The 24,503-nt window shown below is 40.6% G+C and overlaps 3 protein-coding genes and 2 non-coding genes across 7 annotated transcripts; 2 read left to right on the forward strand and 3 right to left on the reverse strand.

Annotated features, from left to right (window-relative positions):
• Positions 1-1,780: 1,780 nt before the first annotated feature.
• On the reverse strand, positions 1,781-9,130 carry si:ch211-12e13.12 (paralemmin-2). Its single transcript, XM_031300625.2, has 2 exons — positions 8,818-9,130; positions 1,781-2,519 (listed from the first exon to the last, which is right to left on the reverse strand). The coding sequence occupies exon 2, from the start codon at positions 2,497-2,499 to the stop codon at positions 1,828-1,830; it is 672 nt and encodes a 223-aa protein (XP_031156485.1). The 5' UTR covers positions 2,500-2,519; positions 8,818-9,130; the 3' UTR covers positions 1,781-1,827.
• A 4,258-nt stretch (positions 9,131-13,388) lies between these two features.
• trnas-uga lies at positions 13,389-13,470 on the forward strand. The gene has a single exon. It is a non-coding gene; the product is annotated as a tRNA-Ser (tRNA).
• Positions 13,471-15,085: 1,615 nt separating this feature from the next.
• trnas-uga lies at positions 15,086-15,167 on the forward strand. The gene has a single exon. It is a non-coding gene; the product is annotated as a tRNA-Ser (tRNA).
• An 849-nt stretch (positions 15,168-16,016) lies between these two features.
• Positions 16,017-21,545, reverse strand: si:ch211-12e13.1. Of its 3 annotated transcripts, none has more exons than XM_031300622.2 (5): positions 21,199-21,545; positions 20,324-20,487; positions 19,227-19,457; positions 18,436-18,645; positions 16,017-16,441 (listed from the first exon to the last, which is right to left on the reverse strand). In XM_031300622.2, the coding sequence occupies exons 1-5, from the start codon at positions 21,438-21,440 to the stop codon at positions 16,248-16,250; spliced, it is 1,041 nt and encodes a 346-aa protein (XP_031156482.1). In that variant the 5' UTR covers positions 21,441-21,545; the 3' UTR covers positions 16,017-16,247. The 3 variants fall into 3 exon arrangements, with proteins under 3 accessions (XP_031156482.1, XP_031156481.1, XP_031156480.1); XM_031300621.2 differs by having other exon boundaries at positions 19,212-19,457; XM_031300620.2 differs by having other exon boundaries at positions 19,197-19,457.
• Positions 21,546-21,644: 99 nt separating this feature from the next.
• Positions 21,645-23,249, reverse strand: LOC116050508 (immediate early response 3-interacting protein 1). Its single transcript, XM_031300623.2, has 3 exons — positions 23,044-23,249; positions 22,445-22,546; positions 21,645-22,078 (listed from the first exon to the last, which is right to left on the reverse strand). The coding sequence occupies exons 1-3, from the start codon at positions 23,132-23,134 to the stop codon at positions 22,023-22,025; spliced, it is 249 nt and encodes an 82-aa protein (XP_031156483.1). The 5' UTR covers positions 23,135-23,249; the 3' UTR covers positions 21,645-22,022.
• Between the last annotated feature and the right edge of the window lie 1,254 nt (positions 23,250-24,503).

Here is a 24,503-nt window from a genome sequence, read left to right on the forward strand (position 1 = left end):
TATGACATGTCAACATGTCTGCCGTGAAAAAGGTCTATTCTACCACGTTTTTAATCTTGTTGTCATCTTTGGGGCTTTACACTCAACGCTTAATTTCTGCACTGCATATCCAAGAGATACCTGATTAGTTGAAACTTTTTGCAGTACTGTAGAGCGCAGATGTGGAAGACTTGGGATTGCTGACCAATCAGAGCAGACTGGGCTATTTTCGGGATAGGCCTTAAAGAGACAGGCACTACAACAGAGTGTCTCAGACAAAGGGGGAATACAGGTGCAGCAGCCATGGGCAGTATGAGAAAATTTAATTGTTTTCTGAACATTAAAGCATGAAAACATGTTCTAGTAGAAACCCCAAAAACAAGTATGAATCTGAAAATGAGCATTGTAGGTCCCCTTTCAATTTTTCATGGTGGAGTACAGAGGATGAGTTGAGGAATCTCACAGCCTGAAGAAAGAAGCTGTTCTGTAGTCTGGTGGTACGGGTGCGGACACTCCTTTAATGCTTGCCAGACGGCAGCAGGGTGAACAGGCTGATGACCATGTCAGGTTCTCTGTGATGCTGATTCCCAGGAACCTAAAACTGTTCACCTGCTCCACCTCAGCTCCAGTGATGTAGACAGGGGTGTTTGTCTTCACCTCCTTTGTACTAAAAACAATGATCAGCTCCTTGGTTTTGCTGACGCTGACCAGTAGGTTGTTCTCTGTGCACCACTATGCAAGATTGTTGCTCCTCCCATTATGTGGTCTCATCATTGAATGTAATCCGGCCAATGATCGTGGTGTCGTTCGCAAACTTCACAGCTGAGTTCTCTCAATGTCGGGGGTTGCAGTTGTGGGTGTACAGTGTGAACAGTAGGGGGCTAAGCACAAAGCCCTGGGGGGCCCCGATAGAGTAAAGCAGGTGCAACCACAAATACAAACTGGCTGGGGTCTGTTTGTGAAGTCCAATATCCAGTTGCAGAGCACAATATTAAAGCCCAGAGGGCTGAGTTTGCCAATCAGTGCCATGGGGGGGGATTGTGTTCAATGCTGAGCTAAAATCAACAAGCAGCATTCTGATGTAGCTGTTGTTTTCATGATGTGTGAGTGCTGAGTGGAGGGCAGTGGAGTGTGCATCTGTGTCCAAATGCATTTGCATGATGCCAAATGGGGACCCACTTGTAAAAGCATTGCTCCATAGCACTACTAGAGGCCAAATAGTCCACACCTTTAAGTTCAGGATCCATTGCAACCGGAACCAAGGTTGCATAACATCTTGGCATAATGATGCAATCAGTGCGTTCTTCCTATCGTTGGTATATTTGGCTAAATGCATGACTAAACAAAGTGTGTACATAGCGACACAACTAGATGCAAAAAATTGGCCGTTGGAGATTTCTTTATTTGTCATTAGCACCTGGTTTTTGTCGACCTGTGTAGTTATCACAAAGTCTGTTATTAATATCAAGTATTACTGGAACATGCATTTTTTAGTATCACAATTGTATAATGGACTTCAGAGGTATGTTTGTTAAACTTAAAAATGATTATCTTAACTAACATGATTAAATTACTTCAATGTAAATCAAACAGAAAGCATTATGGCTCTTATACATACATTTCATAATTACGTAAATAATGAGTGTTACAAAAACACATTAGTTGCTGGCATTTGAGACAAAAAATGTTTGCTGTTTGAATGCTGTTTTTTAATTTACAATAACGGCTCTGTAAAATCAGTGCCAGAAAATGTGAGTAAAAGAAAACTTCAGAAAACAAAATCACACTACAGTATGTCACCACACAGCTTTACAGTCCTGATCTTGGACACAAAAAACTGCTGCTTTGTCATAAAACAGTGCAGAAACAGCAGCGTTTCTTTCCACGTGCAGTCTCAACTTCCCCAGGCGGAGGTGCTTCAGGAGCCGGAGATTCCTCCTTACACTCTGACACCGAGCCACTGGAAGTGGACAACAGCCTCCCACACACCAGGTCAGCAGCTTTTCCATCCATGACAGACAAGTCTGTCACTGTTTTCTCTCTTAGCGACATGTCTCCATCATCATCATCATCTATCAGCACAAACTCCTTGAGGTAAACCATCGCCACACCGTGGAGACTGTGGTCCTCTGCTGATTCCTCCATGGTGTGGACATCCACAAAGGTCAGAGTTGAAGTCTCTGTCAGGGCCTCATGTGGGTCTGTGGAGTTGTCCTCTGGCCCTGAGTAGGCCTGGCTGCTCGAATCAATCATCAATGTGGAGTTCCTTTCAACACTGTCGTCTCTCATGCTGTACCTCTGGTCCTGGCTGTCAGAGATAATGTCTGGAACAGAAGACATCTTGCTGGTACCATCTCGGTCTCTCCTGGTGTGAGAGCCATTTTCTAAAGCATGACCATTCCCAGGATACATCTTAAAAGCCACACTCTGGTAGTCATGGTAGACCTGCACACTGCTGCTCCCTGGTGGGGAAGAGAGGGGGATGCTGACAGCAGTGTTGCCTTTTCCTTGCTTCTTCATGTATTTTTTCCCTTGGTACACTGAGACAAAAAAGAACATTGGAAGTTAATTCTTGAGCTTGGAAATAGTAGTTTGATAAAAACTTAACTCAAGATATTTTTACTAGCTGGTATCAGTAATGATGAAGACCATAATGTATGGTTGAAAAGTCCTGAGAAAGCTAGGAAGTAGACCTTGAGTTAAGATTGATGATGATTTTTGTTCAACAATAGAAAATGACAGACTTAAAGTCTCTACTTTGGCACCCTTGCCGGGTAAGTGTGATTTATGGTTGTGCAGAGGCTCCACACAGAGCTTTTCGTGGTAGCCTACATAAATGGCCTGAAGTCTATAATTGTGCGTTGGTGTGTGCATCTATTAGTGGTGGTATGGTTCATGAAAAAACATCCAAACCATTCGGTTCGCTTGTCTCGGTTTGGAGCGTGTGTGCGTCACACAGTTCGTCAGTACACCGCTAATGTGCACTAACCCACTTTCGACACCTATGTTAAAACACTTGACAAATGACGAGCGGGATGAGCGTGACGAACGCAACACATGGCAGCTGATTGGACGAATGCGTCACCGTGGGTCTTGCTGCTCCCGAATTTCAAAACAGACTCTAATGGCGTCTCGTTCTGAATACGATCTCGTATTTTACGAAAATAGTTCACCAAAACGTGTTTCTGAAAACATTTTAAGCGAGAAATAGGCCATATAGTTGCTGAATCTGTCTGTTTTTTTGATCGACAAAGGTCAGTTTAAAAGATTTTTGTCAGATTTTGAGAGGCGGCAAGCCGAGCCAACCGCTCCTCAGGTGGAGTGTGGAGTGCTGCAGGTCACACAATCTGCAGGATTTTTGGTCTGATAAGGTCACTTGATATGTCAGGTATTTAGCTATTAGCATGCTAACATGCTGATGTTTAGCAGATAGCGTCATGGTCATCTTAGTTTAGCATGTTAGCATGCTAACATTTTGTAATTAGCGCTCAACCCAAAGTACAGCTTAGGGTTATTGGGAATGCTATTAGTTATTATATGATATATGGTCATAAACCAAAGTATTGGACTAATGAAAATGTATACCTGATGGTGGTGCTAGATAAAAAGTTAAGGGATTATCAAAGTTATTGCAATTTATCCTGAGGGGAACATGAACGTCTGCAACACATTTTTATTGCTATCTATGAGCTAGTTCAGAATCGGAATCAGAAAGGGTTTACAAGGAATTTGCCTTGGTGGGTGGTGCAAACATAAACATGTTAAAAAGAAATAAACTATGAATGTAAAATAAATGATAACATACAGTAAATAAACAGATATGTAAAATATAACTGTTTAACAATAAGAAAAAGAAGGCTGTATGGTTTAGGATGTGCAAAGATGTTGAGGAATGTATATATAGTTTATGCAATGGACAGGTATATAGTCCAGTTCTAGGGGGTGAGGGGATTGAGAGTCTTTGTCAGTGGGGGGCCCGGGCCTTGTTAATGAGGCCGACTGCAATTGGAAAGAAAGGTTTTGGTCCTGATGGACTGCAGCCTCCTGCCAGAGGGGAGTGTTTCAAAAAGTTTGTGACCAGGGTGGGAGCCACAATCTTTCTTGCCCGCTTCAGGGTCCTGGAGACAGTTGTCAAGGCATTCACTCAAAATCACAAATGGCAACCTCATGGTGGTACTAGAGGAAAAGTCAGGGAATCGTCAAAGTCATTAGGATTCATCCACTGCGCAACATGAATGCATGTGCAAACATTTGTGCCAATCCATCTTGTAGATGTTGAAATATTTCACTGGATAAGTGAAAAACTTGACCCGCTGGTGGTGCTAGAGGAAAAGTCAGGGGATTACTAAAAAGGCGTCAGCATCCGTCTTTTGGGCACCATGAATACGGGCATGGTGACACATGGGCTAAATTAACATTGGCGAATATTTGTCTGTCTTTCACTTTCATTCTTTGTGAGCAAAGTGGTAAATAAAACACTGCTTGTAGTGGAAAAGCAAATTTGCATCTTTGCATCGTGTAGTGTTCCACTTCAGTGAACTTAAGAGAAATTAGACAATAATGGTGATTTGACCATGTCTGAAAGACCCAAATTTCACCATAGTATGAACAACTTCATTGGCAACTGTCGGTACACGATCTGTGCTGCCTGCACGATCCATCATGCGCATGCGCAAGATGTTCGCGCATGCGCAGATGATAATCCTGTTTTACCTAGGATACGACACTGCACGATCTGTTCCACGCTAGCCTCCACCAGGAAGCTAACGTTAGTTTAGCTAACAGCTAATTTGGCTAACTGTTAGCTGACAGCTTGATTCAGTCAAAAATAACATTAACTCAAACTAAACACTGGGAAAAGCAGGCTACAGCTAAATTAAGACTTTACAGTAATAACAATAAAGACAAGTATTGAGTGATTGTATTTTAAAAGAGCACAAGTAAAGTAGAACTGACGTAACAGCTGTTATATTCTAACGGTTATTTTCAGGTCTTATTTTGAGGGTCTTTTAAAGTTATTACATGCTGTCTCAGCTAGCCGTTAGCCGAATTAGCTGTTAGCTAAACTAATGTTAGCTTGCCTGTGGAGGCTAACGGCAGACCGCTACAACTACGACCGGAAGCGTGGAACAGATCGTGCAGTGTCGTAAATCCTCATGCAGCAGCACATGCGCGAACATCTTGCGCATGCGCAGAACGGATCGTGCAGGCAGCATGGATCGTGTACTGACACCAACCATGAGTTGAAGCATTTCATTTACAAGTTCCTTTTGTAGTGTAGGGTTCAACAGTAAGGTTAGCCTGATGGCCTGGGGCAAGTAAAACACAACGTTGGGCAAGTAAATAAATATATCCTTGTTGGGGCATGTGTAAAAAAAAAAAAGAAGTTCCAATCATTTTTTTTTTTTTTTTTAAATGTATGAACTTTGAACGGCGAAGTCACAGCCTCAACCACTAGCAAAGAAGTGTGTGTGGTTGACCCCACTTGGCTGTCATTGGCTGTAGTTTTCTTAGTGAGCCAAGATGGACATTGATTGTTGCTGTGTCTAGCCAGCCGGTATTGTATGACATTGGGCATGAAAATTCCAAATTGCCCCACAAGAGAGATCATTCCTGGATGTCTTTCTCTGCTCTTCAGTTTATATTTAGCCCGCTGCAAAACCAACAACCACAACAACTCAAACGGACTACAAACCAGCAAACTGATTTCCGTGTGGACATCCTGCACTGCCCACATTCAGCACGAATATCGCCTCGGCATGAACATCGCCTGGTCAGTTGCTTGCATTTGCGCATGTGTGACCCTGTCCTATCTCTACCAAATGACATGGCAATCCTTTGACAGTGTTGTTGAGATATTTGAGTCTGGACCAAAGTGGTGGACTGACTAACCAACCGGCCGACAAAATGTATCATTTAAGGATAGGTGTAATATGGAAGCCCATGACATTACTGATGAAGCTCAGCGTAAATTCTTTCAGGAAGACTTCTAAACTTCATCCACCTCTCTCTCTTCCTAAAACTGAACAGGTGTTTCGAGGCGTTCACTTTTCAGTTAAACCAACCAGAATCGGCCATGAATTTCACGAGCCAATCACAGCATGACATTCCTGCTTTAAATCTGTTCTTTTCTCTGCTGCTGTCAGTTGTCATTTCAGGCAAAGAGTGCAACCCTCTTCCTCCCCTTCCACCTCCAGTCATCGTCACCCACAGCACCCTGGGTCTTCCTCTGGCAGACCGCTCCCGTCGGCTCCTTCGGTCCGGTCTTCAGGCTCCTTCACCGCCACCACCAGTGTCTAGACTCCATCGGGAGGATATGTCTTGGCTTCTCTACCCCTTTAAAAAATATTTTTTTTATAACGATGGAGTCTAATCTCCAAAGATGCTTTACATTTCATATTATGCATATGTACAAATAAACCTTTGCATATTTGCAACAAAGTCTCTCCTGATTGAAATTGTCCTAGTTAATTATCCATCATGAACCTCCAGAATGGCTTCAATGCTTCTTGGCATTGTTTCCAATGGAACTCTACTGAAGAGCACATTTTTCTACAAGATATTCCCTTATTTGTCTTTGTAATGATGGTGGTGGTGGTGGTCTTACACGTTGCTCCAATATCTCCCATAGATGTTCAACTGGGTTGAGATCTGATGACCGTAAAGGTTAAAGCACGTTTCACATTTTCATAGTCATCAAACCATTCATTGAGCCCTGTATTTTGCACTTATGTATTCAGGTTTTTCCTTTAAATTTTCACCTGTGTATTGCTAGTGCACCATTACTAAAAACCAGACCCAAACGGAATCAGCAGATATTATTATTATTTTATTTTAATTTTTTGTCCTTTTTTTTTTTTTTTCAGCGGTGATGCAGAATGAAAATCTGACGAATTTAGTGGACTGTTTTTCAGCTTGGGGTGAAGATGTGTTAACAATCTGAGTTTAATTTTTTTAAATATTTTTTTGTTTAAAATCTGCGGAAAATTCTGCAGAATTCTGCAAATAACATGCACTGTAACAGGAAATGTTGTCCATATCACTTACCCCTAGCATACATGGCGCTATTGTGCAGTTGCAGCACTAATAATAGTCACAACTTTGACTAACACAGCAACTGGGACAGGTAATAGTAAGTGCAGTGAACTTTTTGAACAACAGTAAGAGAGAACAAGCTGTCATTTAGTATTGGGCTCCCTGAATAAATAAATGAAGCTGGTACTTATAAAAGAAGCAAAAAATAACTTAAATTCCCTGAGGATCAGCTCTTTGGAGAAGGAGACAGATGAGCTCCTCTAAAGTGCTCTAACCAAGGAAGGAGTGTGTGTGTGTGTGTGTGTGTGTGTGTGTGTGTGTGTGTGTGTGTGTGTGTGTGTGTGTGTGTGTCTGTGTGTGTATGTTTCATCTCTCTAAAACACACACACACCCCCTTCCATTCTCCACACAGAAACAACAGAGATGTGTAAATGCATCACTCTGAGTGACTTCAAAACTGTAGAAATCTGCTATCAGCCAAAGCCGCTAATGTGTAAATTTTGTTTTGTGCAATATAATTCAAAGAAGAACACGTGACAGATAAATGACATTAAGACAAATGAGATATTTACACTAAATAAAAGATTAAAAGAGGAGTGTTTCCACTTTATGTCTCTACGTGCTAAATGCAATCCACTAGGTACAGGAGCTAAAAAGACTGACCCTCTTACACTTGACTGACTCATATGCCTGACAGAATTGGGACTCTATAAATGAATAATAACAGGAATGTACATGTTCAAGCGAGAGCCGGCATGCTCCACTCCAGCTTGTAGTGGTGACTGAGCAACAATAGATGAAAAATAGATTTGATTTAAACACACTCACTGCATTACCACGTTAGTTTGCACTTGGCCGGTGGCGGTTTTTGTCTCAGCAGTGACTATGAGAAGGTTGGCAACAGCTTAAACTGTGCCAGTGGGAACTTATACTGGCAGGACAAAGAGAAATTAGACATAATCGTGATTTAACTATGTCTGAAAGATGCGTTAGGATCCGTCCTTTGGGCACCATGAATATGGGCATGGTGACACATGGGCTTAATTAACATTGGTGCCGTTCACTTCCATTCTCTGTGAGCAAAGGGGCGAAAAAAACAGCTTCCAGTGGAAAAGCAAATTTGTATCTTTGCATTGTGTGTAGTTTCATTTTAGTGAATTGAAGAGAAATTAGACAATAATGTTGATTTAACCATGTCTGAAAGATCCAAATTTCACCCTTCAACAATAAGGGTTGCCCGATGGCCTGGGGCAAATAAAACACAACGTTGGGCAACTAAATATATCAACCCACTTGCCTGTTCTGTCATTTTTTTTTTTGTTATTTTTTTTTTTTAAATGTATGCAGACAAACAAATTACAGATAGAAACAACTCTCTACTACTCTGTCTTAGTTATTGCAACGTTTAAAAAAAAGAAATAATAGTCTTCACATTTAACTAGGAATTTTAACTCATCTGTGACACTGTTCATGGTGTGTTTCTATGAGTAAAAAATATAACAACTTACTTGAGTCTTTGTTGTTATTTGATAACTACTAATAAAAAAAAACAATTTGTATAGAGGCCAGTTAAAATTGACTTTGGGCAAGTAGATTTTCTTTTCTTTTGGCCGACCAGACAAGTGAAAAAAACCTTACTGTTGAACCCTGTAGTGTGACAGAACATTTGTGTCATATGCACTAACTAGACCCCTAGGCATTATATATATCACAGTGATATAACAAGAATAACAGAATCATACGTACAGAAATCAATCACAAAAATCCACTTTAATTCAGATATTTAAAAAAAAATGCTTTTACCTTGAGGCTTCCACAGTTGAACTCTTCCCCAAGTTGCTGTAATGAAAATCACATGGCAGAGGTGGGATGAGCCAGCATGTGTCCGTGAACTGTACAGCTGGTGAAAGTGATTGCTCCTCCGTCTGGAATCTATAAACAGAGACTCTTCACACACGCCCTCCCCTCATCTTGTAAACTACAACTGCTCGCAGTATTTGCAGTCACGGGATGATCCACCAATTGGAATCACACCAGCATGACTGCTCCACCCCCCACCCCCCTCCTTTTTTTGGGCTTCTGCTGAACCTGTGTTTTTTTCTTTCCCCCAAGTGAGATGATCTTGACATCCACAGCTGCACATATTTTTACCTGGAAACAATCGGTTTTCTACAGAATATAAAATTCAATATTTACTTTTAGGAAATTATCATATTATAAATTTAAAGTGGAGGTTTGTAGTTTATCTATGACTAAATGCTGCAGCTCCTCAAGACCCAAGCAGGGGGAGGAGTAAGTGCTCACATCATTTAAAAGTAACAGTACCACACTGTAAAAGTACTCTCTTTCAAGTAAAAGACTTACGTTCAAGGTCCCATATTGTTGAAAGTGATATCTCCATGTCTTTTTTATTATAGAGCAGGCCAAGGTGACATATAAATACTGTGAGAGTTTCAAAACGCTTAATCCACAGAGAAAAACACACAGCCCATATTCAGAAATGGTGCCTTTAAAGGTGCAATATGTAATATATTACATATTGTAATACATACAGTATTAAATCCAAAAATGACCACAATGTGTCATCAGATATTAAGGAAACATGCTAAGTTGAAATACTATCTTTACTGACAACAATACTAAAGCCAGTATTTTCGCCTTTGAAATCTCTGTTCCTTGACGGAATGTATGTTTGTGTTTTGGCCTGTTTGACAGTTTGACAGCCAGGCCAGGTTGCCAGATATACCTGTAAAAATGCAAACCCAGCGTGCTACAGCTGTTAGTACAGCCATCGAAGCAGCAAACAAACGGGATCAACGGAGCTAGATTCTACACAACCTTGGCATGTTTTTAAATAATAAAACCCTGGTAAATATTGGAGATATATTTGAAAGATGGAGACAGCTTAGAGCCCAAAAGGACACCCAGTTGGCTAATTTCCTCCTGAACAGGTAGCTAAGCATTAAGCTTCAGGCTAATTTATCACAGCTACTAGGGACGGGCATTTTCAGTAATTTCAACATTTGTGTACTCACATTGTATTATATGGAGTACTCCAGTTGGTTACTCGCAAAAACAATTGAGACATCAGTGAAGTGGTCCTGACTGGTACAGGCTAATGCCGCCATGCTAACACGTGATAACTGCTAACGTTACCAGAGGACCAGGCAAGCAGTGTCTTTAGCGGTTCTTGCCGTAATTTTAAGCCAAGAAAGTGTGTCTGTCAGTTGGGTGGAGAGGACGGTGAGGTAGTGGTGTTTTTAGCGGTGTTGTTGCAGTAATTTTAAGTTGAGGTAGTGTGGCTGTCAGTTAGGTACAGAGCTCCGCATGAGCACAAGCTTTTATGACTGTCAATATAGCCAGCATCTAACGTTGGCTACTCCGCTGCGCTGTGGAGTAATGTCTGGCTATATGTGAAACTAGCGTCTAGCAAAATTGTTAGATGCTGCGTTTTCAACCTTGCAACCCCCGAGAACTTCGAGTCTGGGGAGGAGGCGACTCTCTCCAGTATTTTGAATTTGTACTGCAGTAACTATTTTAAACACTAGCTGTCAGTATTACATATTGCACCTTTAAACGAACCGTCAGGACGTCCAGCTTCCTGGCTTAGGGTTTCATTCCAGCCGCCTAGGCCAGAATTAAATACTTTATTGGACATACAGATATACTGGTACTTAACACTTGCACATACATACAGTATATACGTCACTTGCACATACATATATACTGCTACTAAACACTTGCACATACATACTGTATATACTTCACTTGCACATACATATATACTGGCACTAACCACTTGCACATATATGCATACTTCAGTTGTGCATACATATATATTTTACTTGCACATACTGTACATATACACTTCACTTGCGCATACATATATACATCACTTGTGCATACATGCATAATTGACTTGTGCATACATATATACTTCACTTTCGCATACATATACTTCACTTGCGCATACATATATACTTCATTTGCACATACATTTATGCTTCACTTGCATATACATATACTTCACTTGCGCATACATATATACTTCATTTGCACATACATTTATACTTCACTTGAGCATACATATATACTTCACTTGCGCATACATATATATTTCAATGCGCAAGTGAAGTTTGCATGTGGCGCAAGGGAAGTATATATGTATGTGCAAGTAAAGTATAATTGTATGTGCAAATGAAGTATATATGTATGCGCAAGTGAAGTATATAAGTATGCGAATGTGAAGTATATATGTATGTGCAAGTGTTTAGTACCAGTACATATGTATGTGCAAGTAAAGTATATATGTACGTGCAAGTAAAGTATTGGCCTAGGCGGCTTCTCATATATATCAGTTCATTACACAACATTTTACTGACGCCATTGTGTTCTTGTCAGATATTTGCTTAAACCTAAAAGGACCATAATAGCTGGAAAATAATTTTAATTGACAGATTGCTGATGAGTTTTATCAGCAGGGCTTTCTGCTGTAGATTCCATAGATCGACTGTACATGAGCACTTTGTCAGATGGCATGTCTACTGGTTGACTATAGGCTAATGCAGACATCATCCCTATAGGGAACCAAAACTTTTCAATATTTTATCACTCCGTTATTCCTGTTTGCGGCTTTCATGTGTGTCTGTCCTCCTGTATTATTTATTGGAACACATTCAGGGCATTTGACTGAATGTGAAGCCATGCATCCCTGCACCACCACAATAAAGGATAAAGGAATCATGGGAAAAAACTTAGAAGTTAAGAGATTGCTTTAGAGGTGCTGGCAGGCAGATTTTGTTACTTTTGGACAGAGCCAGGCGAGCTGTTTCCCCCTTTTCCAGCATTTATGCTAAGCTATCTTCCCTCCTATCGTCCTATTTAAAAAGATAAATATGCATTTATTTGTTATGTTGTCAGAATGAATATACTAATAAATACTGTTCAAAGTGTCCTTTATTTATTATGCGATCAACTGTTATTCCCTCTGTCTTTATCTATTTCCAGTGAGGACGAGCAGCTCCAGATGTGTCTTTATCTGCAGCACCATCACATCCTCAAGGAGTTCCCTGAGTCACAATAAATCTCAACAGCATCAGTTTAACCACAAGAAGAATTTGAAAACTGAAATTTTTAACTACAGCTTCCAATAATTCAAATAGATCTGACTTCTGACATCAGATATCAGAGGATTCACAGGAATGGCCATGAGTTTATTTTTGTGTTTTTAAGCAATTCATTTTTTTTTTTTAGATAAGATAATTTTCTTGCAGAAGTATGTGTATTCTCTCTCTCTCTCTCTCTCTCTCTCTCTCACACACACACACACACACACACACACACACACACACACACACACACACACACACACACACACACACACACACACACCATAGGGCAATGCAGTAAATGGATGGTGACAATGTCTATGTTTAACTGGAAAATATCTACAGAAAGAATTGAACCAATTTAAGTCCTTATTTCTCTGGCTGATTGGTCATTTTTTTCCTACATGTTTAGAGAGTTCCTGCCTTGACCCCAATACAGTGGAGGTGAAGGGAATTGTGTTTGAGATGCATTTAAAACAACATTTAAGAATGTCAGGGCCTCAGTTCTGTGGATAATCCACCAACCAGTTCTCATAGGAACTACTTTCTACCAATGAAATATCATGGCTAGACACACCGATGTGGTGTTGCGGTGGTGTTATCAAGGAGTGAAACCAGACCTATCTCTCTCAGCAAAGAGAGTTCCCACCAGTAGTTGTTGTCGGCTGGATTTGAACCTGCGAGGGGAGACCCCAAATATTGCTTAACAACAGATACAAATAGGATTGGTAAGAATAATAATAGTGAGTAGCAACAAGCCCGTCTGCCTGCGTGTGTTGCTGCTACAGTTGAAAACCAGTACTAAAAGTACTAATACCATACTGTAAAAAATACTCTGTTACAAGTAAAAGTATGTAAGTATCTTCAAGAAAATGTACTTAAAGTATTAAAAGTAAAAGTACTCAATGCAGAAAAATCCACACATTTTAGAAACCGGAAACAAAGAGTTCTGTGTTTAATTAGCTAATCATTCAGCTGTACTTGTAGGCCTTTATATTGTTGGGTAATTTCATTTATAATAAAACATCCTTTTGAACTACATGTGTTTTGTGTGCAAAAATCCTAATTTGTAAAGTAACTAGTAACTAAAGCTGTCACATGAATGTAGTGGAGCAAAAAGTATATTTCTCTCTGAAGTGTAGCAGAGTAGAAGTAGAAAGTGGCATGAAAAGAAAAGACTCAAGTAAAGTACAAGTACCTCAAATGTGTACTTAAGTACAGTACATGAGTAAATGTACTTAGTTACATTCCACCACTTCACATGGAGTTGTTGTGGCCGAGCGGTTAAGGCGATGGACTTGAAATCCATTGGGGTCTCCCCGCGCAGGTTCAAATCCTGCCGACAACGATCTGTGGTTAAAAACTTTCTTTGCTCCAAGTCCCTGGTTTCACTCAGTGGTGTAGTCTACGTGATACGCAGGTATATGCAGTATAGCCACCAAGGAAGCTTCAGAATTTCCATATACCCACTTACAAATGCACAATGACCAACAACAAAATACTTTCCAGTGTGTCTTTGATATATTTTGAATTGTCATCTGTGTTTTTCTTCTTCATATACGCTAAATAAAGGTATTTCCACTGTAGATTGGTGCATAAAAGTGTATCAGCAAAGTCGTTGATGCTCAAAACTTCCCTGGGGGAGGACACCCAGACCCCCCCACTATGATATGGACCCCCCTCCCCCAAAGGCAGATTCTGGCTATATACATACATATATACAGTACAGTATATCCACTACAATACATTAGACTACACCACTGGTTTCACTCCTTTATAAAACTCTACGTGGGTGTCTGTCACTCTCTCTCTGACACGTGCGGCAGTTTTGGGACTAGTGTACATCAATCTCTCTGACTTGTAAAAGCGGCCACCATGCAGCAGTAAAGAGAACGGTCACTTTGAATCTCTTTGACAATCAACCCATTCTGTTGTTTAAATATGAGGTTGTGTGGGCATCGGGGCATGGCATATTCTATTTTCCAGTGGAAGTTTTTCCAGTGTAATATTACAGTAAGTAGTAGATTTATTGGATGACATGGATCTTTTTAATATAATCAAATCCATCTATTCTCATTTTGAAAAATCCAGCCTTGCCTGTAGGAGAAAACTCCAACATTATGAGAAGCATTGAAGCGGTTGCACTCAATGAAGCTGGCAACACCTTTAACAATGAAAGAGGTGGCCCAGAGGCAGATACATCTATGAATACATCCTCTTAGAAAACATTTATTTCAAATTTGCAATAAGTACACCTTATTTTATGATCATATCAGAACAAACTTGAAAGTTGATTAGCTGATTGTCATGTGTGCCATGGAGACGCCTCCCTATGCAGCACGGAGCTGATGATCTCAGCAAGGCAGAGCCAGATTTCAGGTACGTCTGCAGAGACGTATTCAGCAACCTCCAAGATCTTTTCCTTTGGGTAAAGGTCTGTAAATGAGCACCCGAGCAACAAGCCCGTCTGCCTGCGTGTGTTGCTCCTACAGTTGAAGTCCAGTACTAAAAGTACTAATACCACACTGTAAAACTACTCTGTTACAAGTAAAAGTATGTAAGTATCTTCAAGAACATTTACTTAAGGTATTAAAAGTACTCAATGCAGAAAAATCCACACATTTTAGAAACCGGAAACAAAGAGTTCTGTGTTTAATTAGCTAATCATTCAGCTGTACTTGTAGGCCTTTATATTGTTGGGTAATTTCATTTATAATAAAACATCCTTTTGAACTACATGTGTTTTGTGTGCAAAAATCCTAATTTGTAAAGTAACTAGTAACTAAAGCTGTCACATGAATGTAGCGGAGTAAAAAGTATATTTCTTTCTGAAGTGTAGCAGAGTAGAAGTAGAAAGTGGCATGAAAAGAAAAGACTCAAGTAAAGTACAAGTACCTCAAATGTGTACTTAAGCACAGTTCTTGAGAAAATGTATTTAGTTACATTCCACCACTTCACATGGAGTTGTTGTGGCCGAGCGGTTAAGGCGATGGACTTGAAATCCATTGGGGTCTCCCCGCGCAGGTTCAAATCCTGCCGACAACGATCTGTGGTTAAAAACTTTCTTTGCTCCAAGTCCCTGGTTTCACTCAGTGGTGTAGTCTACGTGATACGCAGGTATATGCAGTATACCCCCCAAGAATGCTTCAGAATTTCCATATACCCACTTACAAATGTGCAATGACCCACAACTAAATACTTACAATATATCTTTGATATATTTTGAATTGTCATGTGTTTTTCTTCTTCATATATGCTAAATAAAGGTATTTCCACTGTAGATTGGTGCATAAAAGTGTATCAGCAAAGTCGTTGATGCTCAAAACTTCCCTGGGGGAGGACACCCAGACCCCCCCACTATGATATGGACCCCCCTCCCCCAAAGGCAGATTCTGGCCAATATATAGTACAGTACACCCACTACAATGCATTAGACTACACCACTGGTTTCACTCCTTGATAAAACTCTACATGGGTGTCTGTCACTCTCTGTGACACGTGCGGCAGTTTTGGGACTAGTGTACATCAATCTCTCTGACTTGTAAAAGCGGCCACCGTGCAGCAGTAAAGAGAACGGTCACTTTGAATCTCTTTGACAATCGACCCATTCTGTTGTTTAAATATGAGGTTGTGTGGGCATCGGGGCATGGCATATTCTATTTTCCAGTGGAAGTTTTTCCAGTGTAATATTACAGTAAGTAGTAGATTTATTGGATGACATGGATCTTTTTAATATAATCAAATCCATCTATTCTCATTTTGAAAAATCCAGCCTTGCCTGTAGGAGAAAACTCCAACATTATGAGAAGCATTGAAGCGGTTGCACTCAATGAAGCTGGCAACACCTTTAACAATGAAAGAGGTGGCCCAGAGGCAGATACATCTATGAATACATCCTCTTAGAAAACATTTATTTCAAATTTGCACCAAGTACACCTTATTTTATGATCATATCAGAACAAACTTGAAAGTCGATTAGCTGATTGTCCGTATCCTTGTTGCATTTCATTGATTAAACATGGTCTTATCCAAATCGATTGACTGATTGCAGAACAAAACCGGAAACAGAAAATATCGGCGTTTTGACAAAACTACAAATATTAATTAACCTTCTATGTTAATCAATCACCTAGAAATCAATCCCATCATGTGAGATATGTCACTTCCATGTTGCTGCACGTGAAAACTGAGGCCTTGGGCAGGAGACTGACTCCTGTTTTTGGTCTTTTCCCAAAACTTGATCGCCACTCTGCCTGGTACCAACAGAGGCTCCTCAAACTGGGCAGTGATGTTGATGGGAGCTGTGATGACTCCAACCCCTGATGATGACACAACAGACAGAGCAATAACAAGGTCTGACCAGCCATTGCAGGAAAAGGATAAAACATTAAAACCAAAAACAATGTCTGCTGTGAAAATTAATAGCAAATATAAAAGCATTCGTGAACTAGCTCCAAGTTAAATTACTACAACGTTACATCAACCTATCAGTCAGTTTGGTCTTCCCATTAACATCTAGGCAGCATGGTGTCCCAATGGTTAGCACTGTGTCCTCACAGCAAGAAGGTTCTGGGTTCGAATCCAGGTCGTTCTGTGCCTTTTCTGTGTCGAGTTTGTATGTTCTCCCCATGTTTGCGTGGGTTTCCTTTGGGTGCTACCATCAAAAAACATGTGCTAGGTTCTCCCTGGGTAGGGCTGGGACGGTTACCGCAATACCGCTTCACTTGATGCCTACCACGGGTCTGAGCTCGTCACCGTCATCGCCGCAAAAAAACATTGCTGTGCACGTTTTGTCTAATGACATGTAGAGGTGCAACGATGAATCGATTAGTTGTCAACTATTAAATTAATCGCCAACTATTTTGATAATCGATTAATTGTTTGAGTCATTTTTTTATTAAAAAAAATAAGATTTCTCTGATTCCAGCTTGTTAAATGTGAATACTTTCTAGTTTCTTCTCTCCTTTGTGACAGTAAACTGAATATCTTTGGGTTTTGGACAAAACAAGACATTTGAGGACGTCGTCTTAGGCTTTAGGAAACACTGATCCACATTTTTCACCATGTTTTAACATTTTTATAGATCAAACAACTAATCAATTAATCGAGAAAATAATCGACAGATTAATCGACTATTAAAATAATCGTTAGTTGCAGCCCTAATGACATGGATTGTGTCTTACATGGATTCAAGGTTTTCTAAACAAAACTTATCAAAAGATGGAGCAAATCTGACCTTTCGCGAGTTAGGAAGCACAATATTCCATGACACATAGGCTAATAACATTCCATTTGTGTTGACTATTAGGCCTATATACATGCAACCTGTGTAATGTCTTGTATCAGAGAAATGTCTTTATTTCCTACTGTGTATTACGGTAGGAAAGGCATTTCTCCGTTCTCAGCTGAGGTAGACACATTAATGTTACAGCTGCAGTGTTTACCATTGCACATTAGCCTAGCAGCTAACGGAGTTTCCTTCTGTTTATAGCTTTATCCCGATAAAACGGCACGGTTGAATTTCAGCCTGCGTGCACGTTTCGTAGCCTAAAACAGAGCTGCCATACTGGTAGAGAGAGCAACAAGTTAGCGGACTGTTTTTTTGGGGCTTTTCCCTTTATTATACAGTGACAGTGGACAGGGTAGAAAGGGGGAGAGAGATGGGGGATGACACGCAGCAAAGGGCAGCAGGTCAGATTTGAACCCGCGCCGCTGCAGGACTCAGCCAATGTGGGGCAAACGCTCTTAATGGGTGAGCTAGAGGCCACCCCTAAGTTAGCGGACTGCCGAGTCACCCTCTCTGCTCTCTGTCCGCTCAGCTGCTAGACGGGCTGCACTTGGGCTGCAACATGTTGTAAGGTTTAAGTCTATGTTTTTCGAAGGTAACGCCATTCACTTTACCGGCGGTATTGACAACAGATAAAGCCACCGTGTCTTGAGAAGTTCTAGTTTGTTGTTTTATTGTTCACCTTTAACTCACTTTACATCATCTTTGCTATTTCTTTTTCCTCACAGCGGCACTCATACGCTACTCTCCGTTACCGCTCGCTCTCCTTGCGCAACCACACGGGCACTGACGTCACTCACTTAAGGCACCCAGCCATTCTCGCTCTAACTTACACTACTCTCGTAAGGGGGTTGCGGTGTACCGCTCTACCGCGGGAATTTCTTGCTTTTCAAAAAAAAAAAAATCCATACCGTCCCAGCCCTATCCCTGGGCGCTGTAAATGGCTGCCCACTGCTCCCTTGAGAGATGGGTCAAATGCAGAGACTGAATTTCGCTACATGTATGTGTATGTGACAATACCCTTACCTTTATGCTTTTCTATTTCAGCCAAGCAGACGGAGAGCATCCAGAGACTGGGTGCGGTGTGCGACCTGTAGCCAAAGAGCCGGGCCGGTAGAGAGAGGAGCCAGTAGGGGGAGTAGTCTGAGAAGGACCATACACACTGCAGGCCGGTAGTCCTGGGAACTCGGAGCTCTATCTGCTTCACATTTTCTGGCACAGGCTCATCCGGTTGGCCTGTCAAAAGACATATGACCAGAAACAGAAGAGATCAATTTTGCCACTATCATTATAAACAGGAAGATAATAATTGGTGTTGTGTGAAAAGGCATACAAAAAAGAAGCTTTCACCTTGCTCCTCAATTCCCATAGACAAATACCCCTCCTACCAAGCTCTCTCCCTTCCTTCTGGTGAGCCCCACTTAATCCAACCTACTCAAAACTCCATACCCACTCCCTCTCATATCTATACTATAATCACAAAAACACTCATCATACACACACTTACACACACGGACACGCCTATTCATGCACACGCACGCACCTCCCCTAACCCCACTGTAAACTGTCCCCTGTAGCGTTTAGTCAAATACTGTCTTTATATGTTTTTATGTTCTTTGTGTTCACAAGCTCTGTTTATGTATGTCAAATAGTCTTTGTATACTGTATGTTACATGTCTCTTACACTCATTTGGGTTATGTAAGGTTTGTGGGTTTTTGTAGTTACTTGTAACACCTATGGCAAAACTTAATACAAAAAATAAATAAATAGCTGAAATCTAAGTTATCTAAGCAGAAATCACCAGGTTGTCGCCCACGTTCATTCTTGCATCTGCCGACGTTTTGGAGCTTGTTTTTGGACAGCAGTGTCAGGACGCTCTCCCACACGGGGCTTCCGGTACGAGACGTGGCAGACAGACAGACGTCGACCTCCACACCTGCGTCAATTTGCCGGTACTCCAGGACTCGAACCTGCAGCGTGAACGGACCCTTCTTTAGTTCATCGACTGGCTGAAGGGTTTTCAAACTCTGACGCACACGAACCAGACCTGCGAAAAATTGTTTAGTCTTTGTAAATGATAGTGTGGTCTAGACCTACTCTATCTGTAAAGTGTCCTGAGATAACTCCTGTTGGGATTTGACACTATAAATAAAATTGAATTGTGTCAATAAAACAAATATAATGTACTCAACATGCTCTAGTTTATGAGATATCTGCAAAAACACAAGCTGGAGTAATCGGCTTTTAAGTGCTCATATTATGCTCATTTTCAGGTTCATAATTGTATTTAGAGGTTATATCAGAATAGGTTTATGTGGTTTAATTTTCAAAAAACACCATATATTTGTTGTACTGCACATCGCTGCAGCTCCTCTTTTCACCCTGTGTGTTGAGCTCTCTGTTTTAGCTACAGAGTGAGGCATCGCACTTCTGTTCCATCTTTGTTGGGAGTCGCACATGCTCAGTACCCAGGTAAGGACTACTAGCCAGTCAGAAGCAGAGAATGAGAGCGTGCCCTGACAGTACCTAGGTAAGGACTACTAGCCAGTCAGAAGCAGAGAATGAGGGCGTGCCCTGACAGTACCTAGGTAAGGACTACTAGCCAGTCAGGAGCAGAGTATGAGGGCGTGCCACGCTAGCAGCTAGGCGAGGATTGTAACGTGTGTTACAAAGTGACCACGTTTGTCTCTGAAGTAAAGGCTGGACTACAATAGAGCTGTTTGGAGCAGTTGTTGAACAGTGTTTTCGGTTGGAGATGGTAAGTCCCTTTGGGGTGGACTTTGGGCTTTTTCACTTTGTAAACCTATAATGTGCACAAAAAAGATTATCACACATTAAAGGAAAGGGAATAATATGAGCATAATATAAAACCACCCGTTTAAAGAGACATGCTGAAAGTGTCTTATGTCTTACCTGCTGGACTGAGCCGGAAGTTTCCATCAGTTAGCGCCATAAGCAGCAGTCTGCGGCAGAGAATCTCAGGGAAGCACAGTGGGATGTCTCTATATTCGGTGTCTGGATAATCCCAACCATATCCTGCAGCACTGCAGAACCTCCTCAACATGGTAGTCTCCAGCCTTAAGACAAACACACTGACTCAATGGATGACCAGCGGCCTTTTTCTCCTAAAACTGCAGTGGAAGTTACCGAAGAGGATTAGGGCCAAATGTGAAAACGAGAAAAAAAAAATTCTGAGATTTTTAAAAATAAGTAAAAAATTTAAAAAAATTTTTAAAAAAAAGTCAGAATTCTGAATTTAATCTCAGAATTCTGACTTTTTTTTTTTTTTAGTTTTTACTTATTTTTAAAAATCTTTTTTTCTCAGATCTTTAATCGGGCTTTTTTTTAAAAGGGAAAAAAGTCAGAATTCTGACAATCTAAAAAAAAAAAGAGAGAAAATTCTGAGGATAAAAGTCGCAAATCCATATTGAGGTATTTAAGTTTGTTTTTTTTTTATTCTGACTTTATTCTCGGAATTTTGAGTTTAAAGTCAGAAATGTCTTAGAATTCTGGATTTAAACTCAGAATTCTGACATTAAATTCAGAACTCAAAGACATATTTTCGGTATACGTGCAGTTTAGTGTCCCAAATTCCCCATACAATGTCCTAAATTAATTATGAACCTGCTAAACCACCTGTGCTACCCTAACCTTAACCGGTCTCAAAGAAGACCCTCATCATTTGGGACACTCAGTTTTTGGAAAATAATTCGACACTAAACTGCACGTAAGCCCATGTTTTCACATGTGGCCCTAGTCCTCTTCCGTAGGAAAATGGCCACGCTTACCTGCAGTTAAGGACCGTGTAAACAACTTCATGCTCCTTTGTAGTTGCTGTGTACAAGCAGCCTGTCCTCCGAGTCAGAGCTTTGGTCACATATTTGATGTAAACATACGCCAAACTTGGCACGTTCTCGTCGTAGAGTACATTCGTTTTCAACAACTTCCAAGAGCGGTAAATGTGAACATAAACTAAATACACGGAACATAAAGAGAGCGAGGCAACAATGTAACTCTGCTCATTCCCCATTATAGCTCAAAATAAATAATTATAAAGCAACACAGCGGGGTTTAATAAAGGCATTCGCACTCTGTATTACATATTTGATTGACGACGTAAACACAATCGTACGTCGCTGTCTATGACGCTGATAAAAGTACGGAGCGCGAGGTGGGACAAACAACACACCTTCGAATATTTCAGGAAATGAAAGGCGTTAGCACACTTTTTAAAAAAAAACAACAACAACCCATTTTATTATTATTTCAACAACCATACCACGTATACAAGACTTATTAATTTACGTGTTTTCAGTGTATAAATCACAACATTTTAGACTCTGCAAATTAAGTGTTAACTATTCGGCATTTTATTATACTATTCAAAATAACAGAGTGCATTCTAGCTGCATGTACTTATTTTAAATCACTGAGCTGCATAAAACAGGCCTAACAGATTACTGATGTGGCATATTAAACGATGACATTCATATTCAGGCGGACAGGAGACGTTTTGTGAGCCAAAGTGATCAAATGTTTCTGCAGAAGAGTTCCTGAGGTGATCTCCTGACAGCAGTCTGGTTTGTCCCATCTTCACTCACTCACTCACTCCTCATCCAAACAGAAGCAGCAGCACTATACAGACTGCATTCACTGCAATTAACGGCACTGCAGAAGACAGTAGATGACATGATCAGAGCCAAAAGTAGTCTCACTGAGTGTATAGGGTGTGTGTGTGTGTGTGTGTGTGTGTGTGTGTGTGTGTGTGTGTGTGTGGTACCAACTAGAGGTGCAACGATTAATCGATTAGTTGTCAACTATTAAATTAATCGCCAACTATTTTGATAATCGATTAATCGTTTGAGTCATTTTTACAAGACATCTGAGGACGTCGTCTTAGGCTTTGGAAAACACTGATTCACATTTTTCACCATGTTTTGACATTTTTATAGATCAAACAACTAATCGATTAATCGAGAAAATAATCGACAGTGAAAATAATCGTTAGTTGCAGCCCTAGTACCAACTACCCACCTCTCATCACTGTCCTCACAGAACGGACAAGGTTCATCAGCTGCACTTTGACGCCTGGTTCATCACCAAAACCTCCGACAGTTTGGTCTACTCCCCAGCCAACTAAAGGTGGTTCAAACGCACAGACAGACACAGATGGATGGACATTCAGCATCATTAATAAAATAAAATTAAATTAAATTTAACATTCTCTGACTGACTGCTGTTTCCTTCATACTGTTGTGTTGCTATACCAGTACTTTTGTTAAGCCTACTGCCTCATTGTTGTACATTGGCTTTGTTAATAAAGTTGTTCAACAAAGCTTTTTAAAGTAGGAAATCGTCGTAGCAAAGTATTCATTCCATTTAAACGGTGGGCTACTTAGACTCTGTCACACATGTTTAGCCGTTCGTTAGAGTCTGGTACAGTAATGTTAGACTGTTCAGTTTAGTAAGAGAAACTGTCACGTCACCCTTCACCGATTAATCCCAAATGTTTTATGTTGTTACAATCGTTCTAGCGTTCAATTTACTGTCGAGTTAGCATTGGCTAACCTATTTCGAATTTGACATCTATGGGCGCATACAATTGTAATACAGTTGTAACTAAAGCCACTTACTTTTACTCAGAAATCTTTCTTCGTGTAATACAGCGACAGCATTGACGCACAGAATTGCTGCTTGAATAAGAGAGTACAAAGTAAAAGCCATGTTGTTTTCACAGGTAGCTAGCTGTAGCAAATATCCTCTATACTGGGCTAGCAGTCAGTATTTACGTCTGACGTAGCCTACGGTGGCTGAGGAAGGTCAAACCGAATGACAGCTTGTTGTGCTTATCAGACAGACGTTGCATACACACAAGAAGGTGCCGTTATCTTGTGCAATGTACTGTTACCTTATAAACAGCAGTGGTGGAGGAAGTTTTCAGACTATTTACTCAAGTAAATTAGACCATTTACTCTGAGAAAAAGTAGCAATACCACCCTATAAAAACACTATTATAAGTAAAACGTTTATCAAGAAGTATTATCAGCAAAATGTACTTAAGGTATCACAAGTAAATGCATTTGTTGTGTTATTATATTATTGGCCCCTTATTATTGATGCATTAACATGTAAACAGTCATTAAATGTAGTTGATTGAGGTGGCAGACACCCTTCACTAGAGTAGTAATAACACAATATGAAAATGTTATATTTCAAGTCCTGCATTCAAAATTATATTGTAGTACAATTACCAATATCGAATCATCAGCAAGCAGTACCTGAAAAATATATACATTGATTGTTGCAGCTGTTCATGTTAGAGCTACTTTAATTACTTTATATACTGTTGAGTAGTTTGTGTAAGAAATGCATCTTATTTTATAGGATAATAATGAGTTGTATGTCAAATGTGAATCTGCAAACTAAAAAGTAACTAGTAAAAAGTATGTTTTGCCACTGAAATGTAGTCAAGGAGAATTATGAAGTAAAATACATTTTAGAAGTAGAATTTTACATTTGTACTTTTTTTTTTTAACCTTTATTTATCCAGGTAAGTCGAGTGAGAACAAATTCTCATTTGCAACGACGACCTGTCACATTCACACAGTTCCACATTCATACCTGGAAGCTGCCCAGCACAACCAGTCTGATCTGCTGGCCACTGAGCAGCTCCACTGGAGCGGTTGGGGTTAAGGGCCTTGCTCAAGGGCACCTCAGTGGTGGTGATGAGGGAGGGACGAGCGCTGCTCTTTCACTTTCCCCACCCAGATTTGTCCTGTCGGTCTGGGGATTGAACCGATGACCTCGCAGTCACAAGCTCGCTTCTTTAAGCTTTATGCCACCACTGCCCCTTAAGCCCCTGACATACCAACCCGACGGCTGACCGGCGGCAGAAAAGGCAGTTGGACTGATCAGTCGGCTCCCTGAGGTCCTAAAAGTGCCTAAGAACACACCGAAGCGACGCCATCTTGAGCGTACGTTCTGCGCGTGCGCGAGACGTAATGCAAAAAATGAAAACCGGAAATGACAACGCGTCACGTGGGTCTGGCTTCTCCAGTCGATAGTTATGGCGGCTTCTTCGAAATACGATCTC

The sequence above is a fragment of the Sander lucioperca genome, chromosome 2 (assembly GCF_008315115.2).
Source record: "Sander lucioperca isolate FBNREF2018 chromosome 2, SLUC_FBN_1.2, whole genome shotgun sequence".
Lineage (NCBI taxonomy): Eukaryota > Metazoa > Chordata > Actinopteri > Perciformes > Percidae > Sander > Sander lucioperca.

Excerpts from the sequence above, each read along its gene's own strand:
- si:ch211-12e13.12 (XM_031300625.2), bottom strand. The coding sequence starts at position 2,499 with ATGAAGAAGCAAGGAAAAGGCAACACTGCTGTCAGCATCCCCCTCTCT.
- si:ch211-12e13.1 (XM_031300620.2), bottom strand. The coding sequence starts at position 21,440 with ATGGGGAATGAGCAGAGTTACATTGTTGCCTCGCTCTCTTTATGTTCC. Across the intron at positions 19,458-20,323 it reads CTTCCGGCTCAGTCCAGCAG|GTCTGGTTCGTGTGCGTCAG; the intron begins GTAAGACATAAG and ends AATTTTTCGCAG. Across the intron at positions 16,442-18,435 it reads TGAAATAGAAAAGCATAAAG|GGGTTGGAGTCATCACAGCT; the intron begins GTAAGGGTATTG and ends TGTCATCATCAG.
- LOC116050508 (XM_031300623.2), bottom strand. The coding sequence starts at position 23,134 with ATGGCTTTTACTTTGTACTCTCTTATTCAAGCAGCAATTCTGTGCGTC. Across the intron at positions 22,547-23,043 it reads AGAAAGATTTCTGAGTAAAA|TTGGCTGGGGAGTAGACCAA; the intron begins GTAAGTGGCTTT and ends AACCACCTTTAG. Across the intron at positions 22,079-22,444 it reads TGTGAGGACAGTGATGAGAG|TGCCGTTAATTGCAGTGAAT; the intron begins GTGGGTAGTTGG and ends TGTCTTCTGCAG.